The sequence below is a fragment of the Mytilinidion resinicola genome, assembly GCF_010093595.1.
Source record: "Mytilinidion resinicola strain CBS 304.34 unplaced genomic scaffold BDZ99scaffold_3, whole genome shotgun sequence".
Lineage (NCBI taxonomy): Eukaryota > Fungi > Ascomycota > Dothideomycetes > Mytilinidiales > Mytilinidiaceae > Mytilinidion > Mytilinidion resinicola.
Window position 1 is genome coordinate 880,364 of NW_022985439.1, and position 20,813 is coordinate 901,176.

The 20,813-nt window shown below is 55.3% G+C and overlaps 6 protein-coding genes across 6 annotated transcripts; 5 read left to right on the forward strand and 1 right to left on the reverse strand.

The window, feature by feature from the left end:
- Positions 1-890: 890 nt before the first annotated feature.
- Positions 891-1,928, forward strand: BDZ99DRAFT_506167 (uncharacterized protein; the record flags this gene model as incomplete). The annotated part of the gene is made up of 2 exons (XM_033724158.1): positions 891-1,075; positions 1,138-1,928. 2 exons carry the CDS (start codon positions 891-893, stop codon positions 1,853-1,855), a joined length of 903 nt encoding a protein of 300 aa, XP_033581762.1. The 3' UTR covers positions 1,856-1,928.
- A 279-nt stretch (positions 1,929-2,207) lies between these two features.
- On the forward strand, positions 2,208-4,340 carry BDZ99DRAFT_378729 (uncharacterized protein; the record flags this gene model as incomplete). Its single annotated transcript, XM_033715123.1, has 11 exons — positions 2,208-2,260; positions 2,313-2,494; positions 2,544-2,626; positions 2,677-3,064; positions 3,151-3,310; positions 3,358-3,508; positions 3,558-3,623; positions 3,671-3,779; positions 3,895-4,113; positions 4,162-4,241; positions 4,299-4,340. 11 exons carry the CDS (start codon positions 2,208-2,210, stop codon positions 4,338-4,340), a joined length of 1,533 nt encoding a protein of 510 aa, XP_033581763.1.
- A 937-nt stretch (positions 4,341-5,277) lies between these two features.
- BDZ99DRAFT_377595 (P-loop containing nucleoside triphosphate hydrolase protein) lies at positions 5,278-7,380 on the forward strand (the record flags this gene model as incomplete). The annotated part of the gene is made up of 6 exons (XM_033715076.1): positions 5,278-5,317; positions 5,369-6,337; positions 6,389-6,496; positions 6,931-7,059; positions 7,110-7,262; positions 7,334-7,380. 6 exons carry the CDS (start codon positions 5,278-5,280, stop codon positions 7,378-7,380), a joined length of 1,446 nt encoding a protein of 481 aa, XP_033581764.1.
- Positions 7,381-9,666: 2,286 nt separating this feature from the next.
- BDZ99DRAFT_515576 (uncharacterized protein) lies at positions 9,667-11,837 on the reverse strand (the record flags this gene model as incomplete). The annotated part of the gene is made up of 4 exons (XM_033724984.1): positions 9,667-10,016; positions 10,047-10,845; positions 11,090-11,553; positions 11,621-11,837. 4 exons carry the CDS (start codon positions 11,835-11,837, stop codon positions 9,667-9,669), a joined length of 1,830 nt encoding a protein of 609 aa, XP_033581765.1.
- Positions 11,838-13,005: 1,168 nt separating this feature from the next.
- BDZ99DRAFT_485377 (uncharacterized protein) lies at positions 13,006-14,538 on the forward strand (the record flags this gene model as incomplete). The annotated part of the gene is made up of 3 exons (XM_033722707.1): positions 13,006-13,599; positions 13,829-14,030; positions 14,267-14,538. 3 exons carry the CDS (start codon positions 13,006-13,008, stop codon positions 14,536-14,538), a joined length of 1,068 nt encoding a protein of 355 aa, XP_033581766.1.
- Positions 14,539-18,540: 4,002 nt separating this feature from the next.
- Positions 18,541-19,059, forward strand: BDZ99DRAFT_472178 (uncharacterized protein; the record flags this gene model as incomplete). The annotated part of the gene is made up of 1 exon (XM_033721771.1): positions 18,541-19,059. The coding sequence occupies one exon, from the start codon at positions 18,541-18,543 to the stop codon at positions 19,057-19,059; it is 519 nt and encodes a 172-aa protein (XP_033581767.1).
- Positions 19,060-20,813: the final 1,754 nt, after the last annotated feature.

Here is a 20,813-nt window from a genome sequence, read left to right on the forward strand (position 1 = left end):
GCACAGAAGATATGAACTTCAGGGCCGCAGTGTGAGATTTACTTAAGGGAAATTTCCCGCCCCCATCTACTCCGACCAACCATGCTCATCAATCCAGGTCAAGATCTGTCTTTGAATATAAGCTATCCCAACACTATTTTCCGCTGCTCATTCGAGGATGGGTCTACCGAGAATTCTTGCCCAAATTAAGAGCCGAACACTTCACGGTGAACAAGCTAGCATGGGAATGCGGAGGATGCCTATTTGTACAGTACAAGCGTGATGTTGCACATACGTCAAGAACTGAGCCGGATCTAAGCGTAGAAAAAAAATCTAGATCGGTGGATTAATCCACCTAAATACCTTTGCCATGGCCTAGCTCTACACCTGCATCCTGTAAAAGCACTCAGCCTTGGAGACCTCAAAAATCGTCTTCTCTTAATAGACCAGCATGTGCCACCATGGTCTTGGGCTTATGTTTCTGTGTCCACCGTGCTCAAGCCGAACAGGATGCGTAGAATAATACAAGCTTATCCTGTAACACTGTCGGCCCCAGGGATTCCGAAGCTCTTTATCCAGTGCTTGAAAAGCAGACCCCGCAACTGCCTTACCACGAGTCGGAGTAGCGGATCGACTAAGTAACATTGCAGATAAACATGAGGGACGGCAGCTGAAGTTTCAACCTTCCTTGTGTGTTTCTTTGTTACCATTCACAGCTGGCCTGGTTCACGCCAACTCACTCTATCCAGTCGATGAAATCACCGCAAGCACCTGTCTTAGCTACCCTTCGAAAATGACACCCTTTCCTTACGAAACATTCGTAAACACCTCCATACCGGTCACTAATTCACGAGGCCCTAGTTCCAGGTACGCCCAACTCAGTGAAGCTGATGTAAATCACTTTCTCGCAAATGGGCTATATCAAGATCCCTAGCTGCTCCACACAAGAGCAGTCAGCCGGTTTTGCATCCAACATCTGGGCTCGCCTGAATATGGACCCAAAGGACCAATCTACCTGGACAAAGGAACGCATTCACATGCCAACGCACCAGTCAGTACTGGTAGCAGACTTCGCGCCTAAAGCATGGAACGCAATGTACGTTGCTTTCTCCCGTTTTCGTCTTTACTATCGATTTGACCTTACTTAACGCCATAAAGATGTGATCTCCTCGGCGGAACGTCGCGTATCAATACAGCCGCATCTTCGAACTGGCGCGACAGCTTCATTGTGAATCTCGGCACGCCCTCCACTCTGAACAAACCAGCCACCCCACGCCAACTTTACGACTGGCACATCGATGGCGATTTCTTCATTCACTACCTTGACTCTCCCGAACAGGCTCTCCTCGTTATCCCGCTCTTCTCCGGCATCGCTCCCAACGGAGGTGGGACGTTCATCTGTCCTCCCGCCATTTCTACCGCTGCTCAACACCTATACGAAAACCCAGCTGGGGTAAGCCCACGGATGGTGCAGCGTCCAAAATCGCCAGCGGATGGAGATACGTGGATCTTCACGCTGAGTGATTGGTTCAATCCTGCGGTCCGGTCATTCCCACCCTCTGCGTTTGTGGAAGTCACTGGACAGATTGGGGACGTGTATCTCTTGCATCCGCTGATGCTGCATTCGGCGAGTAAGAATGCGACCAGGGTGCCGCGGATTATTACGAATCCGCCGGTGAGCTTGCGAGAGCCGTTTTGCTTTGATAGGAGGGAAGAGGATGAGTTTAGTCTTGTGGAGAGGAAGACGTTGAAGGCATTGGGGAGGGAGAGGTTGGAAGGATGGCAAATTCGGGGGAGTAGGGAACGAATTGTGCCAGAGAGGACGAATATATTGGAGAGGATGAGGAAGGAGGAGGCGGAGAGGTTGGGGAATTGAAGAGTTTGGGAGTATAACGAGTAATGATTGAATATAAGTGCTTTATGGGACTTGTTCGCTTTATTTATATTCTTCCACGGATATAGAAAACTTGACTATGAACGTGAAGTTGGGAGACGGTTGTGAGCGTTACACTACAAAACAGATATCGGAACTTAAAAGATCTTCTCAGGGTGAACGAAGAGAAATAAGTACCTCTTAATCATATTGCAAACACAAATTCCACCACATCGTGCTTGCCAGTTTCAAAATCCGATGACGTCCCTCTCGCTTGAGTAATGCGGGGTCATCAGTAGAAATTCTTGATGGACAGGCTCACCAGACCTATCAAAATCATCCACAAATTCCTACGATGGCGACCAGGCGAATTCTGGTGATCGCTGGTTCGGACAGCTCTGGTGGAGCGTACGCAGTCTCCCACCAACTTCCGTGACACTGATCTAATCGGCCATTCTAGAGGTCTGGAAGCAGACCAGAAGGTCATCGCCGCTCATGGATGCTATGCCATGACCTCTACGACCGCCCTGACGGCTCAGAATACTCAAGGGGTCCGTGGAATCCACGAAACGCCCTCCGAGTTTGTGAAGAAGCAGATTGATGCGTGTATTGAGGATGTTGGCGTTGACGTTGTCAAAACCGGTACGAGTTTCGGTGTTATCGTCTTGAATTAGATTCTAATACTCAATAGGCATGCTTGCATCTGCGGCTACGATTGAAGTGGTTGCAGATGCACTTAGCAGACATCACGTGGCCGTATCCGTAGTAGACCCAGTACTACCATCCTACATTACGCTTCATTTGCAATTCGACTAATTGAAAAGGTTATGGTCTCTACAAGCGGCGCTCAGTTACTCCCCGAAGCAGCAGTGAAAACCCTCTGCGGATCCTTGCTACCCTTGACCACCATCCTCACGCCGAATCTCCCGGAAGCGAAACTCTTGCTGCGCACAGCTGGTGTCGCCTTCAAAGAGGAACCAGAGAATGTGCAAGACGTGATCGACATCGCTAAAGCGATCCAGCAACTGGGCCCAACGTATGTGCTTTTGAAGGGCGGCCATCTGCCTTTGACAAAGGACAGGTTGACTTCAAAGAAGGAGGCAGACCGGGACATTGTTCTGAACGTACTGTGTGGCAACGGAAAGATCTTGCTTATGGAGTCGAAGTACATAGTGACGAAGAACACCCATGGTACAGGATGTTCATTAGCATGTGAGTGACTACCCTAACTCAAGACTAGTGTGAGAGACATAGGAAGCCATCTACTCAGGAATAACGAGATATGCTGACTGTTCTAGCTGCTATCGCTTGCAATCTAGCCTCTGGAATGGATATGGAGCAGGCTGTTAAGCTCGCCAACAGATATGTTGAGGCGGGGATCAAACTAAGCAAAGACATCGGGAAAGGAAGTGGTCCGATAAATCATTTCCATTCAACTTACAGTCTACCGTTTGCACCGTAAGTTACAGTTCTTAATCTAAGCATCCGACTGATGATCTTTTTAGTGGCGGCTTCATAGAGTATCTGCTCGAGCGAGATGACGTACGTGAGCCATGGAAAGAACACACCGAGCATGTGTTTGTGCAGCAGATGGCGCAAGGAACCTTACCACTCGCGATCTTCAAGCACTATTTGATTCAAGACTACCTCTTTCTGGTGCGTCTGCGATCTTTGCCAATATTTGCAAGTCGCTAATCCACGATAGATTCATTTCTCGAGAGCAAATGCCCTCGCGGCGTACAAAGCGAAGACTCTAGAGGACATCAGCAGAGTGAGGAGAGACTTCAATGGATCTGCATGCGGGCTTACAATTTCTAGTCTGCTAAAACTGTTATGCATATACAAGAGGAGCTGAAGCTTCACTTGGAGTACTGCAAGGAATTTGGCATCGACAAGGAGGAGGTAGAACGGAATGAAGAAAGCCAAGGTCCGCTCTTCTTCCTATCCAAAATGGCATTTGATCAAGGCTAATGGAGTGCAATATAGCATGCACAGCATACACGAGGTACCCCCAAAGCTCGCTGCAAAGACCCGTCTTGAAGACACGTTTGACGTAGCGCATAGATATGTGCTTGACATCGGGCAGTCAGAAGATTGGCTTGCACTCCAAGTCGCTCTCTTGCCGTGTTTGATCGGTTACGGCATGATAGCAAAGCGACTATACAATGACCCCAATACGACCCGAGAAGGAAACATCTACTGGAAGTGGATCGAGACGTATGTCGCCGATGACTACACAGAGGCGACGGTGAACGGATCCGGTAAGAAGCCTGTAAACTCTACGAAAGACAAAAGCTGACACTTTGTAGAACTTGTGGAGAAGCATGCGGTAAGACAGTCGGCGAGTCGCATCGACGAGCTGGCACAGATCTTCATTCATGCTACCAAAGTAGGCTCATTTTCCTAATTGGTGAAGTAGCCGTTTCATTGACTGAAAGATGCATAGATGGAAGCTGGCTTCTGGGACATGGGCGTGGCTGGTGCATGATACTTGTGCCGGGAAGGTGAATGGGTGTTTGCAGGCGAGACAGGATCAGAACTAAAGTACCCTCAGCCGATGTCTGCCTATATGAATGCGTGGGGTTAGAGATATTCAGATTGACAACATTCTTCTATTTGCCCGTTAAAGGTGAAGTTGTGAAGTTGAGGCATCGTCACAAAGGGTCTGCCTTGGCAAGCGTTGTCTCTCGGCAAGTTCCGCGTCGGAAGCGGCTAGTGGCTAGCGCAGGAAAAATATTTGGCGTTGCCTCCTTCGCCGCTTGCCTCACACGTCCTTCACTTCCCCATCACCTCTCTTCTCCATCACAACACCCTCTTCTATTTCCTGTCTCACCGCGCTTGCACTCTGCGACGTTTGTCTTGCAGGTCTTTCGCTCTTGTCTCAGAAACAGACTCGCGCTCATTTCGCCAAACTCCCGGGTCTTTCACACCGTCCCTACCGAACACTCCGACCATCATGTCTTACGGCGGTGGCTATGGCGGCGGCGGCTCTCGCGGCGGCGGAGGCGGATACTCCAACGGGTACGACAGCAGGAGCGCTGGCTACGGCTCGTATGATTACTCCAACCACTATTCCTATGGGTATGCGAAAGCCCTCGAGGTCTAGACATTGGCGTGTTTTACTGGCATCACTCCTCATCTCTTTTCTCCCGGGACTGGCTTCTACAGCGAGTAGCTCATTTCTGCTCGATGGCTCCATCAAGCGGGAAGCGTAGTTTACTCGGTATGGTCGCTAGGCCCCCCATCGCTTCCACTCCTCGCGGCTCCTTGACCAAGTTGCTAACATGTCATATAGTGGCAGTAACGGATATTCGAACGGCGGCTCCAACGGCTACGGCGGCGGCAGCAATGGATATGGCGGCGGAGGTGGAGGAGGATACGGCGGCGGAGGAGGAGGCTATGGCGGAGGAGCTGGCGGCGACCGGATGTCCAACCTCGGTGCTGGGCTTCAGAAGCAGAACTGGGGTAAGTCAAACCGACAAAGATAGTGCAATATATCCAGCTAACCAAATCTAGATCTGGACACCATGCCCAAGTTCGAGAAGTCGTTCTATAAGGAGGATCCGGCCGTCTCTGCACGAACCAAGGCAGAGGTTGACGCTTATCGCAAGGAGCACCAAATCACCATCCATGGCTCCAACATTCCCAACCCGGTCACTACTTTCGACGAAGCTGGATTCCCAGGATACGTTATGAACGAGGTCAAGGCGCAGGGTTTCGCGGCACCGACGGCTATTCAGGCTCAAGGCTGGCCCATGGCTCTCTCGGGTCGTGACGTTGTCGGAATCGCAGAGACAGGTTCCGGAAAGACTCTGACTTACTGTCTCCCAGCAATCGTTCACATCAATGCGCAGCCTCTTCTAGCCCCTGGTGACGGACCCATCGTTCTGATTCTCGCCCCAACGCGAGAGTTGGCTGTCCAGATTCAGCAAGAAATCAGCAAGTTTGGCAAGTCTTCTCGTATTCGCAATACCTGCGTGTACGGCGGTGTTCCTAAGGGCGGTCAGATCCGCGACCTCGCTCGAGGTGTAGAGGTGTGTATCGCTACACCAGGCCGTCTCATCGACATGCTGGAATCCGGCAAAACTAACTTGCGTCGTGTCACCTACCTCGTGCTTGACGAAGCTGACCGCATGTTGGATATGGGTTTTGAGCCGCAGATTAGGAAGATCATCGGACAGATCCGTCCGGACCGACAGACTTGCATGTGGTCGGCGACGTGGCCCAAGGAAGTTCGTCAACTTGCCTCTGACTACCAACATGACTTCATCCAGGTCAACATTGGATCCATGGATCTGTCGGCCAATCACCGTATTCAGCAGATTGTGGAGGTCGTCTCCGAGTTCGAGAAGCGTGATCGCATGACGAAGCATCTCGAGCGCATCATGGACGACAAGGCCAACAAGATTCTCATTTTCACAGGTACCAAGCGTGTTGCAGACGACATTACTCGATTCCTCCGGCAAGATGGATGGCCAGCACTGTGTAAGTACTTCCCTTTTTTATGATTTGCAACTGTCAGCTAATAAAGCATAGCCATCCACGGCGACAAGCAGCAAAATGAACGTGATTGGGTGCTCAACGAGTTCAAGACCGGCAAGAGCCCAATTATGGTTGCCACCGACGTGGCTTCCCGTGGCATTGGTATGATTACAGAACCCCCCTCCCCGCCCCTTCCCCCCGTTTTGTCGTTCGTGATTTGAAGTGATGCTTTGCTCTCTACGCCTCGTGCGCTCATCCTACCTGATTTCATGACATCTTCCAGGGCTTCTAGACTCTCTTGTGTGTTCCCCGGGATCCTTGGATAACTTCGGCGAAGATTCTTCTTCGCTCGTTTCCGTTTCTTACGTATCGTCAAGGTACTTGAGGCGGAGTAGAGTTTCTTGACTTGTTCAAGTGCAGTTCCAAGGTATCCCGGACTACGAGATTTCCACAGCCTTTCCACTGGATGCAGATGCCATGACTTACACTGTAGCGCATTGAGAGTATTGCACGCACCATAGCACCGCTTCACGCGACGATCAACAGATCGTTTTGATCATCCACTTACCCTGAGATATGCTAACCGTTCTATCAAGACGTCAAAAACATCACTCATGTGTTCAACTATGACTACCCGAACAACTCGGAAGACTACGTTCATCGCATTGGACGAACTGGTCGTGCCGGTGCCAATGGTACTGCCATCACTCTGTTCACGACTGAGAGTAAGTCACCTACCATATTTTAGATATAGAGAAAGACTAATACGTTGCAGACTCCAAGCAAGCTCGTGACCTCGTGTCCGTACTTACCGAGTCCAAGCAACAGATTGACCCTCGTCTAGCCGAGATGGCACGATACGGCGGCGGCGGAGGAGGAGGCGGATGGCGCGGTGGTCGTGGTCGTGGTGGAGGAGGTCGCGGTGGAGGTAGGGGATCCCGCTACTAGATGTTTGAGTCCTGAAATCCTCTGGGTAAACGATGCTAACAATCTGCACAGGCTTCTCTGGATCCAACAGCGCTCCGCTCCGGAACAGCCGTTGGTAGAGCGGACTTCATCTCCTAGCAAATCCCGCTACTTGGTTCTTGCAAGTGGGTCGTATGTGATCAGCAGCGAAAGCACGTCTCCTTGCCTTGCGCCAGAGGCTCACTTCAATCGCTACAGCAAAGTCGGTGTTGGTGGTGCGGCGTCTTCATTAGAAGTTTCATACGGGGGCTTTCTTGCCCTCTCTCTTTCAGTCAATCTGTCTATCCCCCTTTCCTTTTTCCTTGATGTCGTGGTGGAATGGTGCTGCGACTTCTCAAGTGATAATGCACGGGGTGGACAGCATGTCACATTCAGCTCGGAGAGGTTATCCAGGATGAGGTTTTTCATTTTCTCAAATTAGAAATTAGCATGTCCTTAGCTTGGGCCTTTCTACTTTCTGGTCTCGAGAGACCGGTAAGGCGGACAGCAAGGAGGCCCAGGATCTGCTTCTCTATCCAAGTGCTTAATGGCCTATAGGGTTGCTGCTTTCCATGGTATTGGCGTCTTTTACGGAAAAGCTTTCCTAGGTAGTGGCTAGATGAGATCAAATACGTTTTAAGTATTCATGTGCGTGTGCAAGAGGAGAGGTGGCTAGGTGATGAAGGATGGACGTGAGCCCTTTCGCCACGCGAATTTGGTTGGAGAGTAGTGTATTTCCAAAATCCTCTGGTCTCTAACCCGGTAAAAACCTGGCTGTAAAGTTGATTCTATACAATCTTTACCCGCGGTAAATAACATCCAAGCCTTGGATAACCAGTTTCAAGCTTTTTTGGCCCTGAATAAAAGACTACTGCGTATACTGTTCTTAATCGCTTTTATCCACGTTTCAAAGATTTCTAGTTAACCCCAGCTGAGCATTCACAGACAGGGGTTCAATCTGTACTTGCATTCCTACAGGTGTAACGGTGCGTAGAAAGATGATAATTTGGGAGAATCGTGTCTGATGCATCACAGGTGCTCTGGAGGAACCCCAACCCCCCCTCCCAGTTTTTCTAATCTACTAGTAATTCCCCACCCGCTATTGTTCTCTTTTTTTTTTTCTGGCTTAAATTTCTAAGGGGTACTAATGTACTTGGTGGCTGACATCGACTCGGCGGCACAGTTTAGGGCACAAGTGATCTGACGGTACACGAGAGTATGAGGTTCAGGACTAGTGGCAGTAGTTATCGGAATGACGACTGTTGCGAGAAATGACCTTCGGCCTTGAAATTTTGGCTTCTTCACTGCTTTGTAGGGGTTAGCCAATGAAGAAGATGCTGTTGGCGACCAAGCCTTCCAACGCAGAGGACATCAGGGTCTCTCCCTCTCTCTCCCTCTCTCTTCTCACGTAAAGGCAGAAACCGGGTCAAGGGGCACGGTCTCTATCGTTGAACATGGACATGGGAAGACGTCGTGGTGGGTGCTCCTCGGATGTTGACATCCTGGAATACCACCGCTTTCACCGCCGCGGTTCCAGCCCCACAGTCCAACCAAGGCCCCGGCGGCAACTGTGAGGAAAAGGTTGGTGCTAGGAAACGTGTCTTGGATGGAGTGGATTCGGAATCCCAAATGGAATTTGCAGCGGGCGGCTGTTGGCGGTGGGGCCTGCGGTGATTTGTTTTGGGGGGGTTTTGGGGAAAAAAAGCCTTCGTTCCCTGGAGCATTTTCCCGGCTCCTGCAGTGGCCTTGAGGACGCAGCCACAAGAGGCAGGTTGCATGGCAGTGCGCTGCTCCTCTTCCTGCAGGCCGCGCCAAGGGCTGGCCGGGGATTGAGGTTCCCGCCGCGGTGTCTGGTCTGGAGAGGCCAGCCGGGCCCAGCGCCGGCACTGCCAAAGGCAGCATAAAGGCACGGGTAACGGGGCCCGGATTCCCGGAAAGGAACGAAGCTCAGATCGGCCCTAAGCCCCTGGCATGCCCACGCGAGGCTTGGGGCCAAGTCGGCACTATGGCGGCGAGAAAGACCGAATCCACGCGTGATCGGGGAGCGTGCATGGGGCTGGCCAATTGGAGGGGAGGAAGCCGGAAAGCCATGGCAGGGGGGGCCCCTTGCGCACAACACCCACACCGCGGGCGCCTGTTTTGGTGAGGGCCGTTGGTGAGCGCGCTGTCTTCGTGGTGGGCTGCCGCGAGCCTGGTGTGAGGGAGGGCGCTAGCAGTAGGTGTGGCTGGTGCCGATGGAGACATCAGATGTGGAGATGGCCATCGCAGCCAACCGCTGAATGGAGGGCTGGCGAGGACGACAGCACAGCAGCAAGCCGCGGAAACGGCGCGTCCACCGGGGGATTGTTCTTGGCTGCATCGCCATGCATGGAGCTTCACTCGCCGAATCACAGCCGCAGTCGCGTGTTCTTGCTGCTCCCAGCCTGCTGCTGCTGTGAGCAGAACGGAAGAAGATTCCGATCCTGAAGAGCCCTGTTCCGATACCGACGGCCAATTGTGGATGGGGTTCGGCGAGAGGACGGCCCTTTGAAAGTCAACCGCACCACACCACGAGCATCGCGAGGGTCCCAGCCGCAGGGCTGCGTCATCATGGGGTCCCAGATGGGAGGGCCAGGGATAGCAGCGTCCAATCGCACGCCGCGAAGGGACGGCCGCCCGCGACCAGTGGACGGTGGGGCATGACTTGCCAGAGACCAGGAAATGCTCCAGGGCTTGTGGGCGCTCTCGAAATGCCATCCTGTAGCAAGAGGTTAGCGGGGAATAGTACCCTTGGCGACCAACACGTTGGCAGCAGCAAATACCGCGTATCGCCAACGCCACAGCCCGCTGCGATGCTCGAGATGCCTCTCTCGGCCGTCCTCCTGCCCCCATCTGTCCTCTTCTAGACAGCTGGCGTCTGGCTGCAGCCGTGGCGGCCAGCAGCGCGGATGGGCTGATCCGTACGGGCACGATTCAGGAGCGGCCGGCTTGCAGGCGTGCATTATTGATGTTTCGAGGCTCGTTTCGCCGTCCGCTGCGTATCGCCAAGGGTGCGCAACGACGCTGCAGAAACGGGGCTCGAGCGCGCGCAGGCCCGCTTCTGCTGCCTGTTTCTCTTGTCGCTCTACGCGCTCCAAATTCTTGGGCTGCCGTCGAAACAGAGGCCTGCGACACCGGCCGGCCGCCTGTCGCCTGTCGCCCATGCGCGTGCTGGGCAGCGGGATCGCATGGCAGCCGGCCCTGTGCCCCGAAGCAACGGCCTGCTGACGTGCGTCGTGTGCGTGTGCGCGCTGCAACGGCGGCGAGAGGCCCACGGCGGAAACCCAGCGGCGGTACACGGCATGGCAGACAAAGACGAGACGGTGAGCAGGCGGTTGGGCGCCGTCGACACGAGAGGGAGCGTGGGATCGCGGCCAGGACCGGGGCGGCGGCCGGTTCTGCGGCCTCTGGTTTTGATATTGGCAGTTGGAAGAGGCAGGTGGGCGTGCAGCTGCATTCTTCAGAGTGGGGAGGTTGCAGGTCCTGCCTGGCAGCGTCGCAGCGTGCCAGGCGTCGGCGAGCGTGTGGAGAGTCGGATGTGGGTTATTCTGGGAGGCCGGAGTGGAATCGATAAAGGAGCTCCACCACCGTCATCGCGGGCTGCATGAGGCAGCGAGGCCACGGCCCCGTGGCGAGTGAATCGTGCATCGTGGTGGCCAGCGCAAATTGGTCATGGCCAGGCGCTGGCCCCAATCGCAGGGCGCGGATGGGCTGGCTCCCGTGTCATCGCAACGGGGCTCTTCATCTGCAGCAATTCGCCAGGTCCGCGGACGCCTCTCCGACATGTCGCACTCGATCCCGTCCGCCGCCGAAGTCGTGGCGAGCCCGAGTCGCAGCGGACGGCTGAGGTGTGCGAGTGCTCTGCGGGCTTGGCACCGCGTGCCGTGCTGCGCGTGTTGTGGTGATGCCGCCCGCGAGCATTCCGTTGACGTTGGCGGCAGGGAGTTCTAGCGCGCCTTCAGCCTCACGGCGAGGGCCAGCCGCGGCAGGCAAAGCGGCCGCAAGACAAGCCTCCGCTAGTTTTAGTGCGCAGGCGGTGCCCTCGTCGCGAACGCCCAGCCGGCTGAGCGCGAGGCTGGCAGTGCCGGCCGCTGGAGGGACCCGTTCATTCACCGCGGGCGGGCGCGGTGCTTGATTCGACGACGGCGGACCAAGGGCCCACCGGCGCTTTCCAAGGCTCCCTCTTGCCACCTGAGGCCCAAGGCCGTCTGCGCACCTTCCCGTCTGCGTGCAAGACTCCTCGCTGTTCCCTCCAGCTAACCTTCTCCACGCATCACCACACCACCCACGCGCGCCCCAAGACTCCGCCCCGGCTGCCCTCACGCTTGCGAGCAAGGCCTTCCGCTCCGTCCTCCTCCACCGCTGCTAGACTCCCAGCTCCTCCGCGCCGTGCGACGGCACGTGCAACCCGCATTCCGCCGCCTCCTGCCACGGCTCGCCAGTGCTTAGTGCGCATCTGCAAAGCACCCTCGATCTCCACCGCCCGCCTCAACAGTCGCGCCCGCTCCAGAGCAATCCAGTACGCCGCTGCTGCTGTCATCGTCTCAGCGACCTGCGCCAGCCAGGCCTGCGTCGCGGTGGGTACCCCGGAAAGACGGCGACTTGGGCCAGCAGATCGCTTTCTCGGCGCTTCTCTCGCTCGGAGGCAAAATCGAAATACCGTCCGCTGTGTGGCTGCCCGTGGAACCCCGCCTGAGCATCACCGCCCGACGACGGACCGACTGTCTTCCTTTTGGCCCCTTTGCACACGGCCAACGTCGTCGCAGTCGCACCTCCCACTCACCCAAGCTACGCTGCACCGGGCGCGCTGCAGGCTCGAGGCCCGAATCGAACTAGACCCCTCCCCGCACCTTTCCTCCCTCTACCACGCCATCCGCATCGACCGCGCCAGCGCCACGCATTCGCCCAGAGCGAGCCTTGCTCGAGAAGCAGCCCGCACGCTCACCACCCCCCAGCGCAGCACCGCCAGCATCCGCCTGCGCCAGCCCCCGCGCAGAGCTCCCGCTCACGTCGCGGCTCGGCGCAACCGATCTGGGGCGTCAGCAGCATTACTCCATTGCGTGTGCTAACACTCGCGCCCACACGCCCGCCTCGATTGGTGCCACACAGCTGCGGCACACGCCACTCACCAGACTGCCACTGCGACGGCGCTGCCTGCCGCTAGCTGCTTCGCTCTAGGGCCTCTGCTAGCCCGTCCGCGCTGCCTCGCGCTGCTGGAGCGCTCGTCCTCCTTGGCCGCCCTCCCAGCACCCGTGCGACTCGCCGTCACACCTGCGCCGGATTTCCGCGACTCGCACGGCTAGCTCGCGCTGTTCCCTCCAAGCGCGTTATCTGAGCGCACATCTGCCGGCCGCTGTCCCCTCTGTCTGGCACCGAGATTCCACACCGTCTGCAAATCATCCGCAGTTAAGGTAGACGCTATTGTCTCGATATTTGTGCAACCCTCGGTAGCCTGACGCTACTGTTCGCCCTTCCTGCCCCAGCGCTATTCCCCCTCGGTTTAGATCGGCCATAGTTGAACTACGCGGCGGACCCAAGATCTTGTGCGCCAGACGGTTCAACGAACCACTGTCCCGCGGCCGGCCTGCTCAACCGACCATTGCCCTACCTGCACCGCCAGCCCATCCGTTCATCAACCACGCTGCCGCACGCCAGATCCCCGCGGTGCAAACCACGCCTGGCCCCCTCGACGCTACCTTCGACAGTCTATGGACGGCAGACAGACGGATTATCCGCAGTCAGGTTTGAGCGAACCCTACCCGTCTTTCCCAGAACCTGCCTCTGAAGGTTCCTCTGCAGATCAAGCATCTGCTGCGCCATACCCCCCGGGCCAAGATCCACGCGCCGCCAACTTCTCCCCAGCGCAAACCCCAAGCTCCGAGTACGGCATCAATCCCTCGTCGGCGCGTTCAGGCTCCTTCCCAGAGTACATTCAGCGCTCGTATCAATCCAGCGCTCAAGGGGCACCCGCTGGAGGTATGGCGAATCCAACAAGTCCGTCTCTGCCTCTGTCAGATGGTCAAGCCAATGACAATCAACACAACAAGTCTGACTCCGACGTACCTATAGATCCATCAATCGCCACAGGGGCGAGTCCCACGTATCCTCCGCACCAGCAGTACTCTCCGTACCCGCCGCAACACGAAATGCAGCATTATCAGGGGCATCCGCAGACCCCAATGTACGGGGCGCGTCCAGAATGGGCGGGGCAATACCCTCCTCCTCACATGCAATACGGTCATCCGGCATCGTCTGGACCGCCAGCACAGTCAATGGTTAGTCCGGTCCAGCGACCACCTGCGGTACGCCCTTTTTCACGTCAATTTCTCCCGTGACCACGTAGGGGGCGTACAAATTCTCCTTTGGACGCCCCGACTGTGGTTGGATCAGTCATCCAACCTTGGTCAACGTGCGCGCATGTCATCCTGAGGGTGAAATGTGAAGGCGACGACGTTCGTTGATACTATCCCCTTGTTTTCTCGCCGCGTTGTGGATTTAGTAGTTTAGAGCATTGTTGCTAACTTTGCATAGGGCGGGCATCCACTTTCGACCGTGTACTCATTTGTTCCGATTCCAGGCGCGCAACAGCACAAGCGACCGCGACGAAGATACGAAGAAATAGAGCGAATGTACAAGTGTGGCTGGAACGGGTGCGAAAAAGCGTACGGAACCCTGAATCATTTGAACGCGCATGTTACGATGCAATCGCACGGGACAAAGCGAACTCCAGAAGGTATGTTGACGAACTCTCTACGCGCTTAAGCGACTGCGATAGCGCAGAATGCCCTGGCTAGTCAGCTAGGTTTGCCGTGGAGCTCGTGTTGGTGTTGCGACTATTTCGTTGGTGTTCCCGCTGGTTCGGATAGCCTCGAAACCCGCGGCAGCTAGCATCAAGCTACCCTGACCTTACTAGCTTGGCGCAACATTATCAGATTCTTAGTCAGTGCAGTTGCTGACTTGTTTTTTCAGAGTTCAAAGAGATCCGCAAGGAGTGGAAGGCGAAGAAGAAGGAGGAAGAGGCTGCGCGCAAGGCTGATGAGGAGCGGCAACGTCAGGCTGAGGGTCGTCACGACAACGGTTCCGAGACTCCCGTCTATGGCCAGATGCGTGCCAACATTGGCCCACCACAGATGGGCGGCCCTCAATTGCCCCCGATCGGCTATCAAGCGGCAGCTCCGGGCCCGCAGGCGCCTCAGTACGGCACTCAAAGCCCAGGTCTCGACCAGGGAATGGCTCAGTAAGTTGCTTCGTCCGAGGTTTTGCGGTACTATCACTAACAGGACTAGCTATCCGCAATCACCGTACGGCCAGGCTCCTCAAATCTACCAGCAGGGTCACTAATCCCAGATTGCCCGGTTACGATAGAAAAAGCTGACCGTTCAGCAGCGACGGACCCTAGCTCAAACACGTTCCAGCAGTAGGAACCGCACAAGCAAAGTCAAGAATGGACTTTTAATGGGACTTCTCGCTTCTCACCACCGTCTTCACCATGTGACACCTCACAACATGGTCCACCCAACATGCAGCACGGCTCGGAGCTCCCGCGAACGGATCACATTACTTCAACCACTTAGGGACACTGGGTCCATTTAGAGGAAACGTATACGGCGGCTTTTCGAGCGTGTGCCCAGGGCATTAGGGGGGGGGGGGGGTATATTTCCTTTGTGCAAACGATTGTTTTTTGCGCCTGCTTCCGTATGTTTCGCTCCATGCTTGCATTAACAAACCGGGGAGGGTATCTGCTTTTGATCCACTTTTTTTCTTTGTGCGTTTTGTATTGTCGAGACTGGTGGATTCACCTCTCTCTTGATGGGTTACTGGTGGCTTGATGATACGGAAGCAGTTCTTTTTTTTCACGCTCAAGGAGGCATGCTGTCTGGGTAAGAGTGGGTTGGCCCGTGTATGATGCATGTATGTCTGAGATGGGACAGAGCAGGTGCCTCATTTCAACGCAAAACGGGGGGTGGAAGAGAGTCGTGGAAAGGTAGAAGGGCATGGGAGACCCGTCGACGAGCGAGCAGGAGGAAAGATGGAATCCAGCGGCAAAAACAAAAGCAGCATTCAAGAGTCAAGGAATACGACTACGTGAAACGGCTGTTGTGTATCTTTATGCTTCGATACCCTCGCGGTTCTTTCAGTTCTCACTGCTTGAACAAAGTCTTAAAGATTTATCCGTCGTGTCTGAGATGTGGTGGGGGAGGGCGTGTTGGGATTGAAGGAGTGCGCTTTCAGGCGGGTGTCACGAAACCTCAGTTTTCTCCCTCTTTCACACGCTCGTTTAGCAGAGATACCGACCACGATTTTATCGCGGTGGGGCTTTTTTTTTATTACTTCTACAAAGAGCCCCCCTCATAGACCATGTGTGCATGCTAGAAAGAGAACAAAAAACGGCGCCAATGAAATAATTAATTGATGGTTTTTTTTCTCTCTTTCGCTACTTTTCTTTCCTTTGGATTGGGGGGCGGGCGGGCAGGCAGGCAGATTGTTCACCAACCCCCCCCCCCCCCCCCCGCGGCCCCTTTCTTGTACGACTAGAAACTAGTTTCCGCCGCTTAACTTTGCGCGTTTCCCCATGACCAAATCTGAAAGCAAGTTCGGAGACAACTCCTAGAAAGCCACCCCCTTCCTCCCCCTTCCTCCCCCCCCTCCCCCCCTTAAAGTTCACAAAGTACAGGAATTTCCATGCGCGTGATGTCTAGAAGTTAGGGGACACAACGAGCGGTGGAGGTTTGTGAAAGGCCCGACTGGCCGACCTGCTGCTGACTGGTCACAAGAGATATATTGGCACCCACTCACACCCCACACCCTGCACGATGTCGAGGGTTGTTGGGTTTCACGAGACTGAGAAAGGGCGAACCTGGTCGTCGGGTTGGGCTGCTGCTGTCGTGGGGCTTTGTTTTGTCGGCAGACGTGGACCGAACGGTTTGTGGGTTGGGGGGGGAGGGAGGGGGGCTGCGGTTACTTTGCGCGACTGTTTGTGCTTGCTGGTTTTTCGTTGCATGTAATTTAGTAAATTTCGCAAGTAGGCATGATAGGTGAATTGGTGTGGTTGAATGAGTTGTGGTGAGAGGGAAGGGGGAAGGGGGTGGTTGTGGGGGCCAATGAGGGACGTTCGTGACAGGGTTAATGTTTTGAGTTTGTTTGGATCCACGGTTCTAGGGTTATGGGTTTCTTTGAGTTTTTTGGTGAGTATCCATGGTTTCCAACATATGCATAACTACGGTTTGAGATAAAGCTTCATGATGGTCAATTGGCTGAGCGGAACAAGAACGTCGTCGGCTTTGTTGAAAAGCGGAGACGGAGAAGGGATGAAGCAAAAAATTGTGAGATATCACATCTTTCCTGTTTGACGCTCGCTACGAATTCCTGCGTCGCGGGGATTGATACGTGGCCGGCGGTGTTCGTGTTTGACGCGCAGAGGCCCAGGTTTACCGAGCTGCTCACCCACCGGATTTATCGATTTTATGTCCAAATTTGGGGGATTTGCGATGATACGGTACCGCGCGGATCCTGCGTCGTATTCGCCACGGAAGGGAAAGGGTGGAGGAGGGATCGGATAGAGTTTTCGCCGTTTTACGGTTGACGACTCGAGTCGAGAGCCACATGACCGGAGAGGGGATCGGATGGCACCGCACATCATCCATGGGTCCGTCCGTGGGAGATCTCTGATTATTTTTTTGACCTCTCCGATACGCCTCCCGTGGTTACATCACGGGTACAATGTCGTGGTTACGGGGTTGCAAATGCTGCGGTCCACGGGTCGCCTCTCTTCCCCCACAAATCGGAGCCTCGGTTGAGTGCGAGGGCGCCAAGGACAAGATCCACCACCAACCATGGACGCTGCCCAAGAGGAACGGAGGGGTGGGTGGAGGCTGCACCTGCAGGCAAAAGTGGGGACAATCAACTGTCATCGAGCACCTTGAAGTTGCGGCTGCCGCGTTTCCCCAACGACCCATGCTGCGAAGAGGAACCTGAACCCTTGGCCCTGCCGGCGCCTGGGATGCTGGACTGGGTCTGGGGTTGGGTGTTTTCTCTGCTCGGCTATCTGCTGGCTAAAGGTGCGTTTGCTTCGGGCTAAGCCGGGGTGCTGGTTCCCACGTTCGCGGCTTTTGCCCGTTTAAGGCTGTGGGAGAAGGTTTGCCGATGACGATTGTGAATCACTCCGGACGGACGACGCGTATGTCCCGTGCATCTGTAAGGATCGTCCGTCTGTGGGCTGAGGTCTGATACGTCGAGATTAGAGTTGAATGTGCAAACCGACCGGCAGGGAGGTGAGGAGAAGTGAGGACGTCAGATGCCAATGGCCTCCCTCCAAGTCTCTCTCATCAGACCACGGCGCATCAACTCCATCCCGCCCGTGCATACCCCAGAGCGCGAAATGCCGTCGTCAATATTGACCGGGATCCTCTTGCTTCATTTAGCGGCCTGCGGGAAATGTACCACACCGCCTTGTCCAGACCAGCACGTCTGGAATAGGGGAGACCCAGAAGCCGCAGAGGAACGAAACTCTAAAACACCAATAGCGACTAATCATACGAACTGAGAATACGACCTTGCCCCGTTCCGATACCGCTGTCTTCCCCCTTCATCGTGCATCCTTTATTGCTTGGATCCTGGGCGTCCTTCTGCCCGCCCTCGTGCTGACAGGCTGTGGGCAAAGACACGCATTGCATTTACGGCATGGTGAATCAGTGCTGCGTCAGTAGCTGCCGGCATCACGCGCTGCATGGCCAATAGCCACCGTGCGTCCGACACTGCAGGAAGGCTTGCCGTGCTTGCAGTGCGGGCGCGTCTGGAGGCACCGCAGTTCGCCGACTGCGTGGCGTTGCTTTTCGCCGTGTGCATCACCGCTCTTTGGGCTCGGCCGGTGGGCCACGAGAAGGTGCAGCTGCGGGTGCGTGTCGCTGCAGGGAGGCGGAGGAGTGCCCGGCCTGGCTGTCACGCGACGTGCTGTCTTTTCGTGGGCACGGATGGTTTTGTCGTACCTGGCGCTGTCAATGTCCGCCAGATGCGACGGCGACGAGGGCGCGCATGCCCGCCCCCCTCTCCTCTCCGTCGGTGAGCGCAGGATGCCGCATGCAGCAGAAAGCCCTCAGGCCCGATGCCGGTCAGGTGTCCAGCAGCATCGGGCTGCCGGCCGACGTTGAGCTGGTGCTCGGCGGCGAAACGGCTCCCTCGCCAGCCTCGTGGTTGACAGGCCGGCCGATGGAACCGCGCCAGAACACACGCACCGGCCGCTAGCGATGCAAGCAAAACGGCAGCTAACGTGTGTGACTCGAGCCGGCGAGATGACGGGCGCGTTACACGGCAGCCGGTTTCCTGGGGATCGGGTCTGCTGCGAGATGGGCCTTGGCGTGAGATTGGCGCCTTCTCGGCAAGCCGAATCTACCAAGCCGGGCGGATCTTCAGCCCGGCTCCATCTCGCTCGCCGTGCCGTCGGGATTGCCTCCCGAAGCAGTAAGGAGGAAGTGCAGGATGCTGTCAAGCACACGACGTTGGACCTCGAAATGTGCGGCCGCGGTGCTCTCGCCGTGTATCCGACAACGGCTGCCTGCGATTGGGACAGCACCCTTCGTGACGGCAGCACAGCGTCTACCATGATCGCCCACGCAAGTCATCAGCCACGTAACCGTAGCACTGCCAGCCATTTCGCCAGTAGTTACACCATTCGAGGAGTCGCCCCATCTCCGCATAAGCCTGATGCCTCGCCAAGGCGTACACGCTGCCCCTCAACACCAAAACATGCGATCCTATCGGGCTGAGATGTCGCCCCTTATGCTGTGGGCGTGGCAGTGGAACTTGCCAAAGACAAAGAGAATCAGGCCTTGAACTCAAGACCCGGAGGCCAGAGAAGGAGTACTCGTAACTCTTATCATCCTGGTTGCCATTTGATTTGATTTTCATCGAGGCGCGGCCCATTCGTCCTCAATCGTCGGCCTACTCTTCGATCCTCCCCGTTTGCCCCTATCTGTAGTCACGGGTTCGAAAGGTAACTCTTTCCATCGTCTTCATTTTCTATATGCCCACGGCTGCTTCTTTCCCGCGCTACTCCAGTATCCATTTCAGGTTACTAGCATGTTCTATGCAAGCAACTTTGTCACACTCCATGCCCTCTGTCCCCAGTAAAAGTCCGCAATCTTGACTGCTGTTCCAAAATTACAGGTTCTTCTCTTGCCACGAAAGCCTATCGTCATATCCTAGAGTTGAGTCCGTAACTTGGGTCATGTTCGAGTTCTCGCTATCCACGGACGACTTGATTTTGTGAGAGAGCACAGAGCAATAATTGCTGCAATATCAGCACGACGTGCAGGTTGCATTGGCGGCAAGTAACGGATCTTTTCCCCGACCAGACATGTCAACATGCTGTCAATATGCAGAGTTACTTCGGTAACTGCATCTTAGCAAAATGCAAAGATAAGAGAAACCTCGAAGACTAAAAAAACTAGAACACGCGTTGTTCAATGCAAGACACAAAACAAGAAGACAGGTCAAAGCAACCTCTGCGATAAAAGTATCTGGGCATGCGAAGTGACTGAAAGGTTACCAGTGTTGGTATGATGAGCATTAAGATATTCTAGGAAGGAGCCTGTTCGTTGACGTATTGATGCCCAATGGGACACTATGGGATGATCAATGGAACGAATTCAGCTAGGCCCAACCTTGAGCCGCAACATCCAAGCGAGATATCACCTTCAGCCATGGATCTTGCGAATGTCGACAGTCCTTTCCTCAGAAACGACAAACTGCTGAAGATGCAATTGAGTTGTTTTCTACTTTAGTAATCGCGATTCTTAAATCCTAGGGGATACAATTTATAGTATAGTTACCTAAACCCTAGTCCCCGTGGCGAACTGTAACGCGATGTTCATGCATCCCATATTCACAACACGTGAAGTCGGGCTTGGCAAGCCAGAGGATGGCCGCGAACTCGGCCACCCGCCAGCCTCCAACGCCAGCCCGTTTGCATCTTCGGGTGCCATTTGATCGGTAAGGCACTTGCGCGACAAGCCCCGGGATCCGCTGCCGCACCGGCGTTGGGGGCAGATCTCGCTGGCGTTGCCGCTGCGGGAGCTGCGCCGGGCTTGTCACGCGGCTTCCACGATGCCTTGCCTTAGGCTTGCCGAAGGGAGTTGACCGGACCCTGAGGGCCTGGCGCCAGCATCCCGACAGACCGGGTTTGCTAAGGGACGGCATTGCTCTTAAGACGCCGGACGTGGTGAGGAGGGCGACCTAGGGGCTGCTGCCCGGCCCGGGCTAGTAGTCATCGGTGAGAGAAGTGTGGCGAAGCATGGTTCCTGGCAGGCGAAGGCGTGACACAGGCGGCGTGCTGTCGGTTTTCGCCCTGCTCTATAGCAGATTCTAACTCATGTCGAGAGGTTGCGGTTGCTGAGGGCGGTCTGCATTCGCGGCGAAGATGTGTAAGGCCGGCCCGATCAACACATCACGTGACCGGGATCACGGCTGAACCTCGACCTCAAAAAAGTTCGGCCGCCACATGCCCGCATCTCTCGCGCCC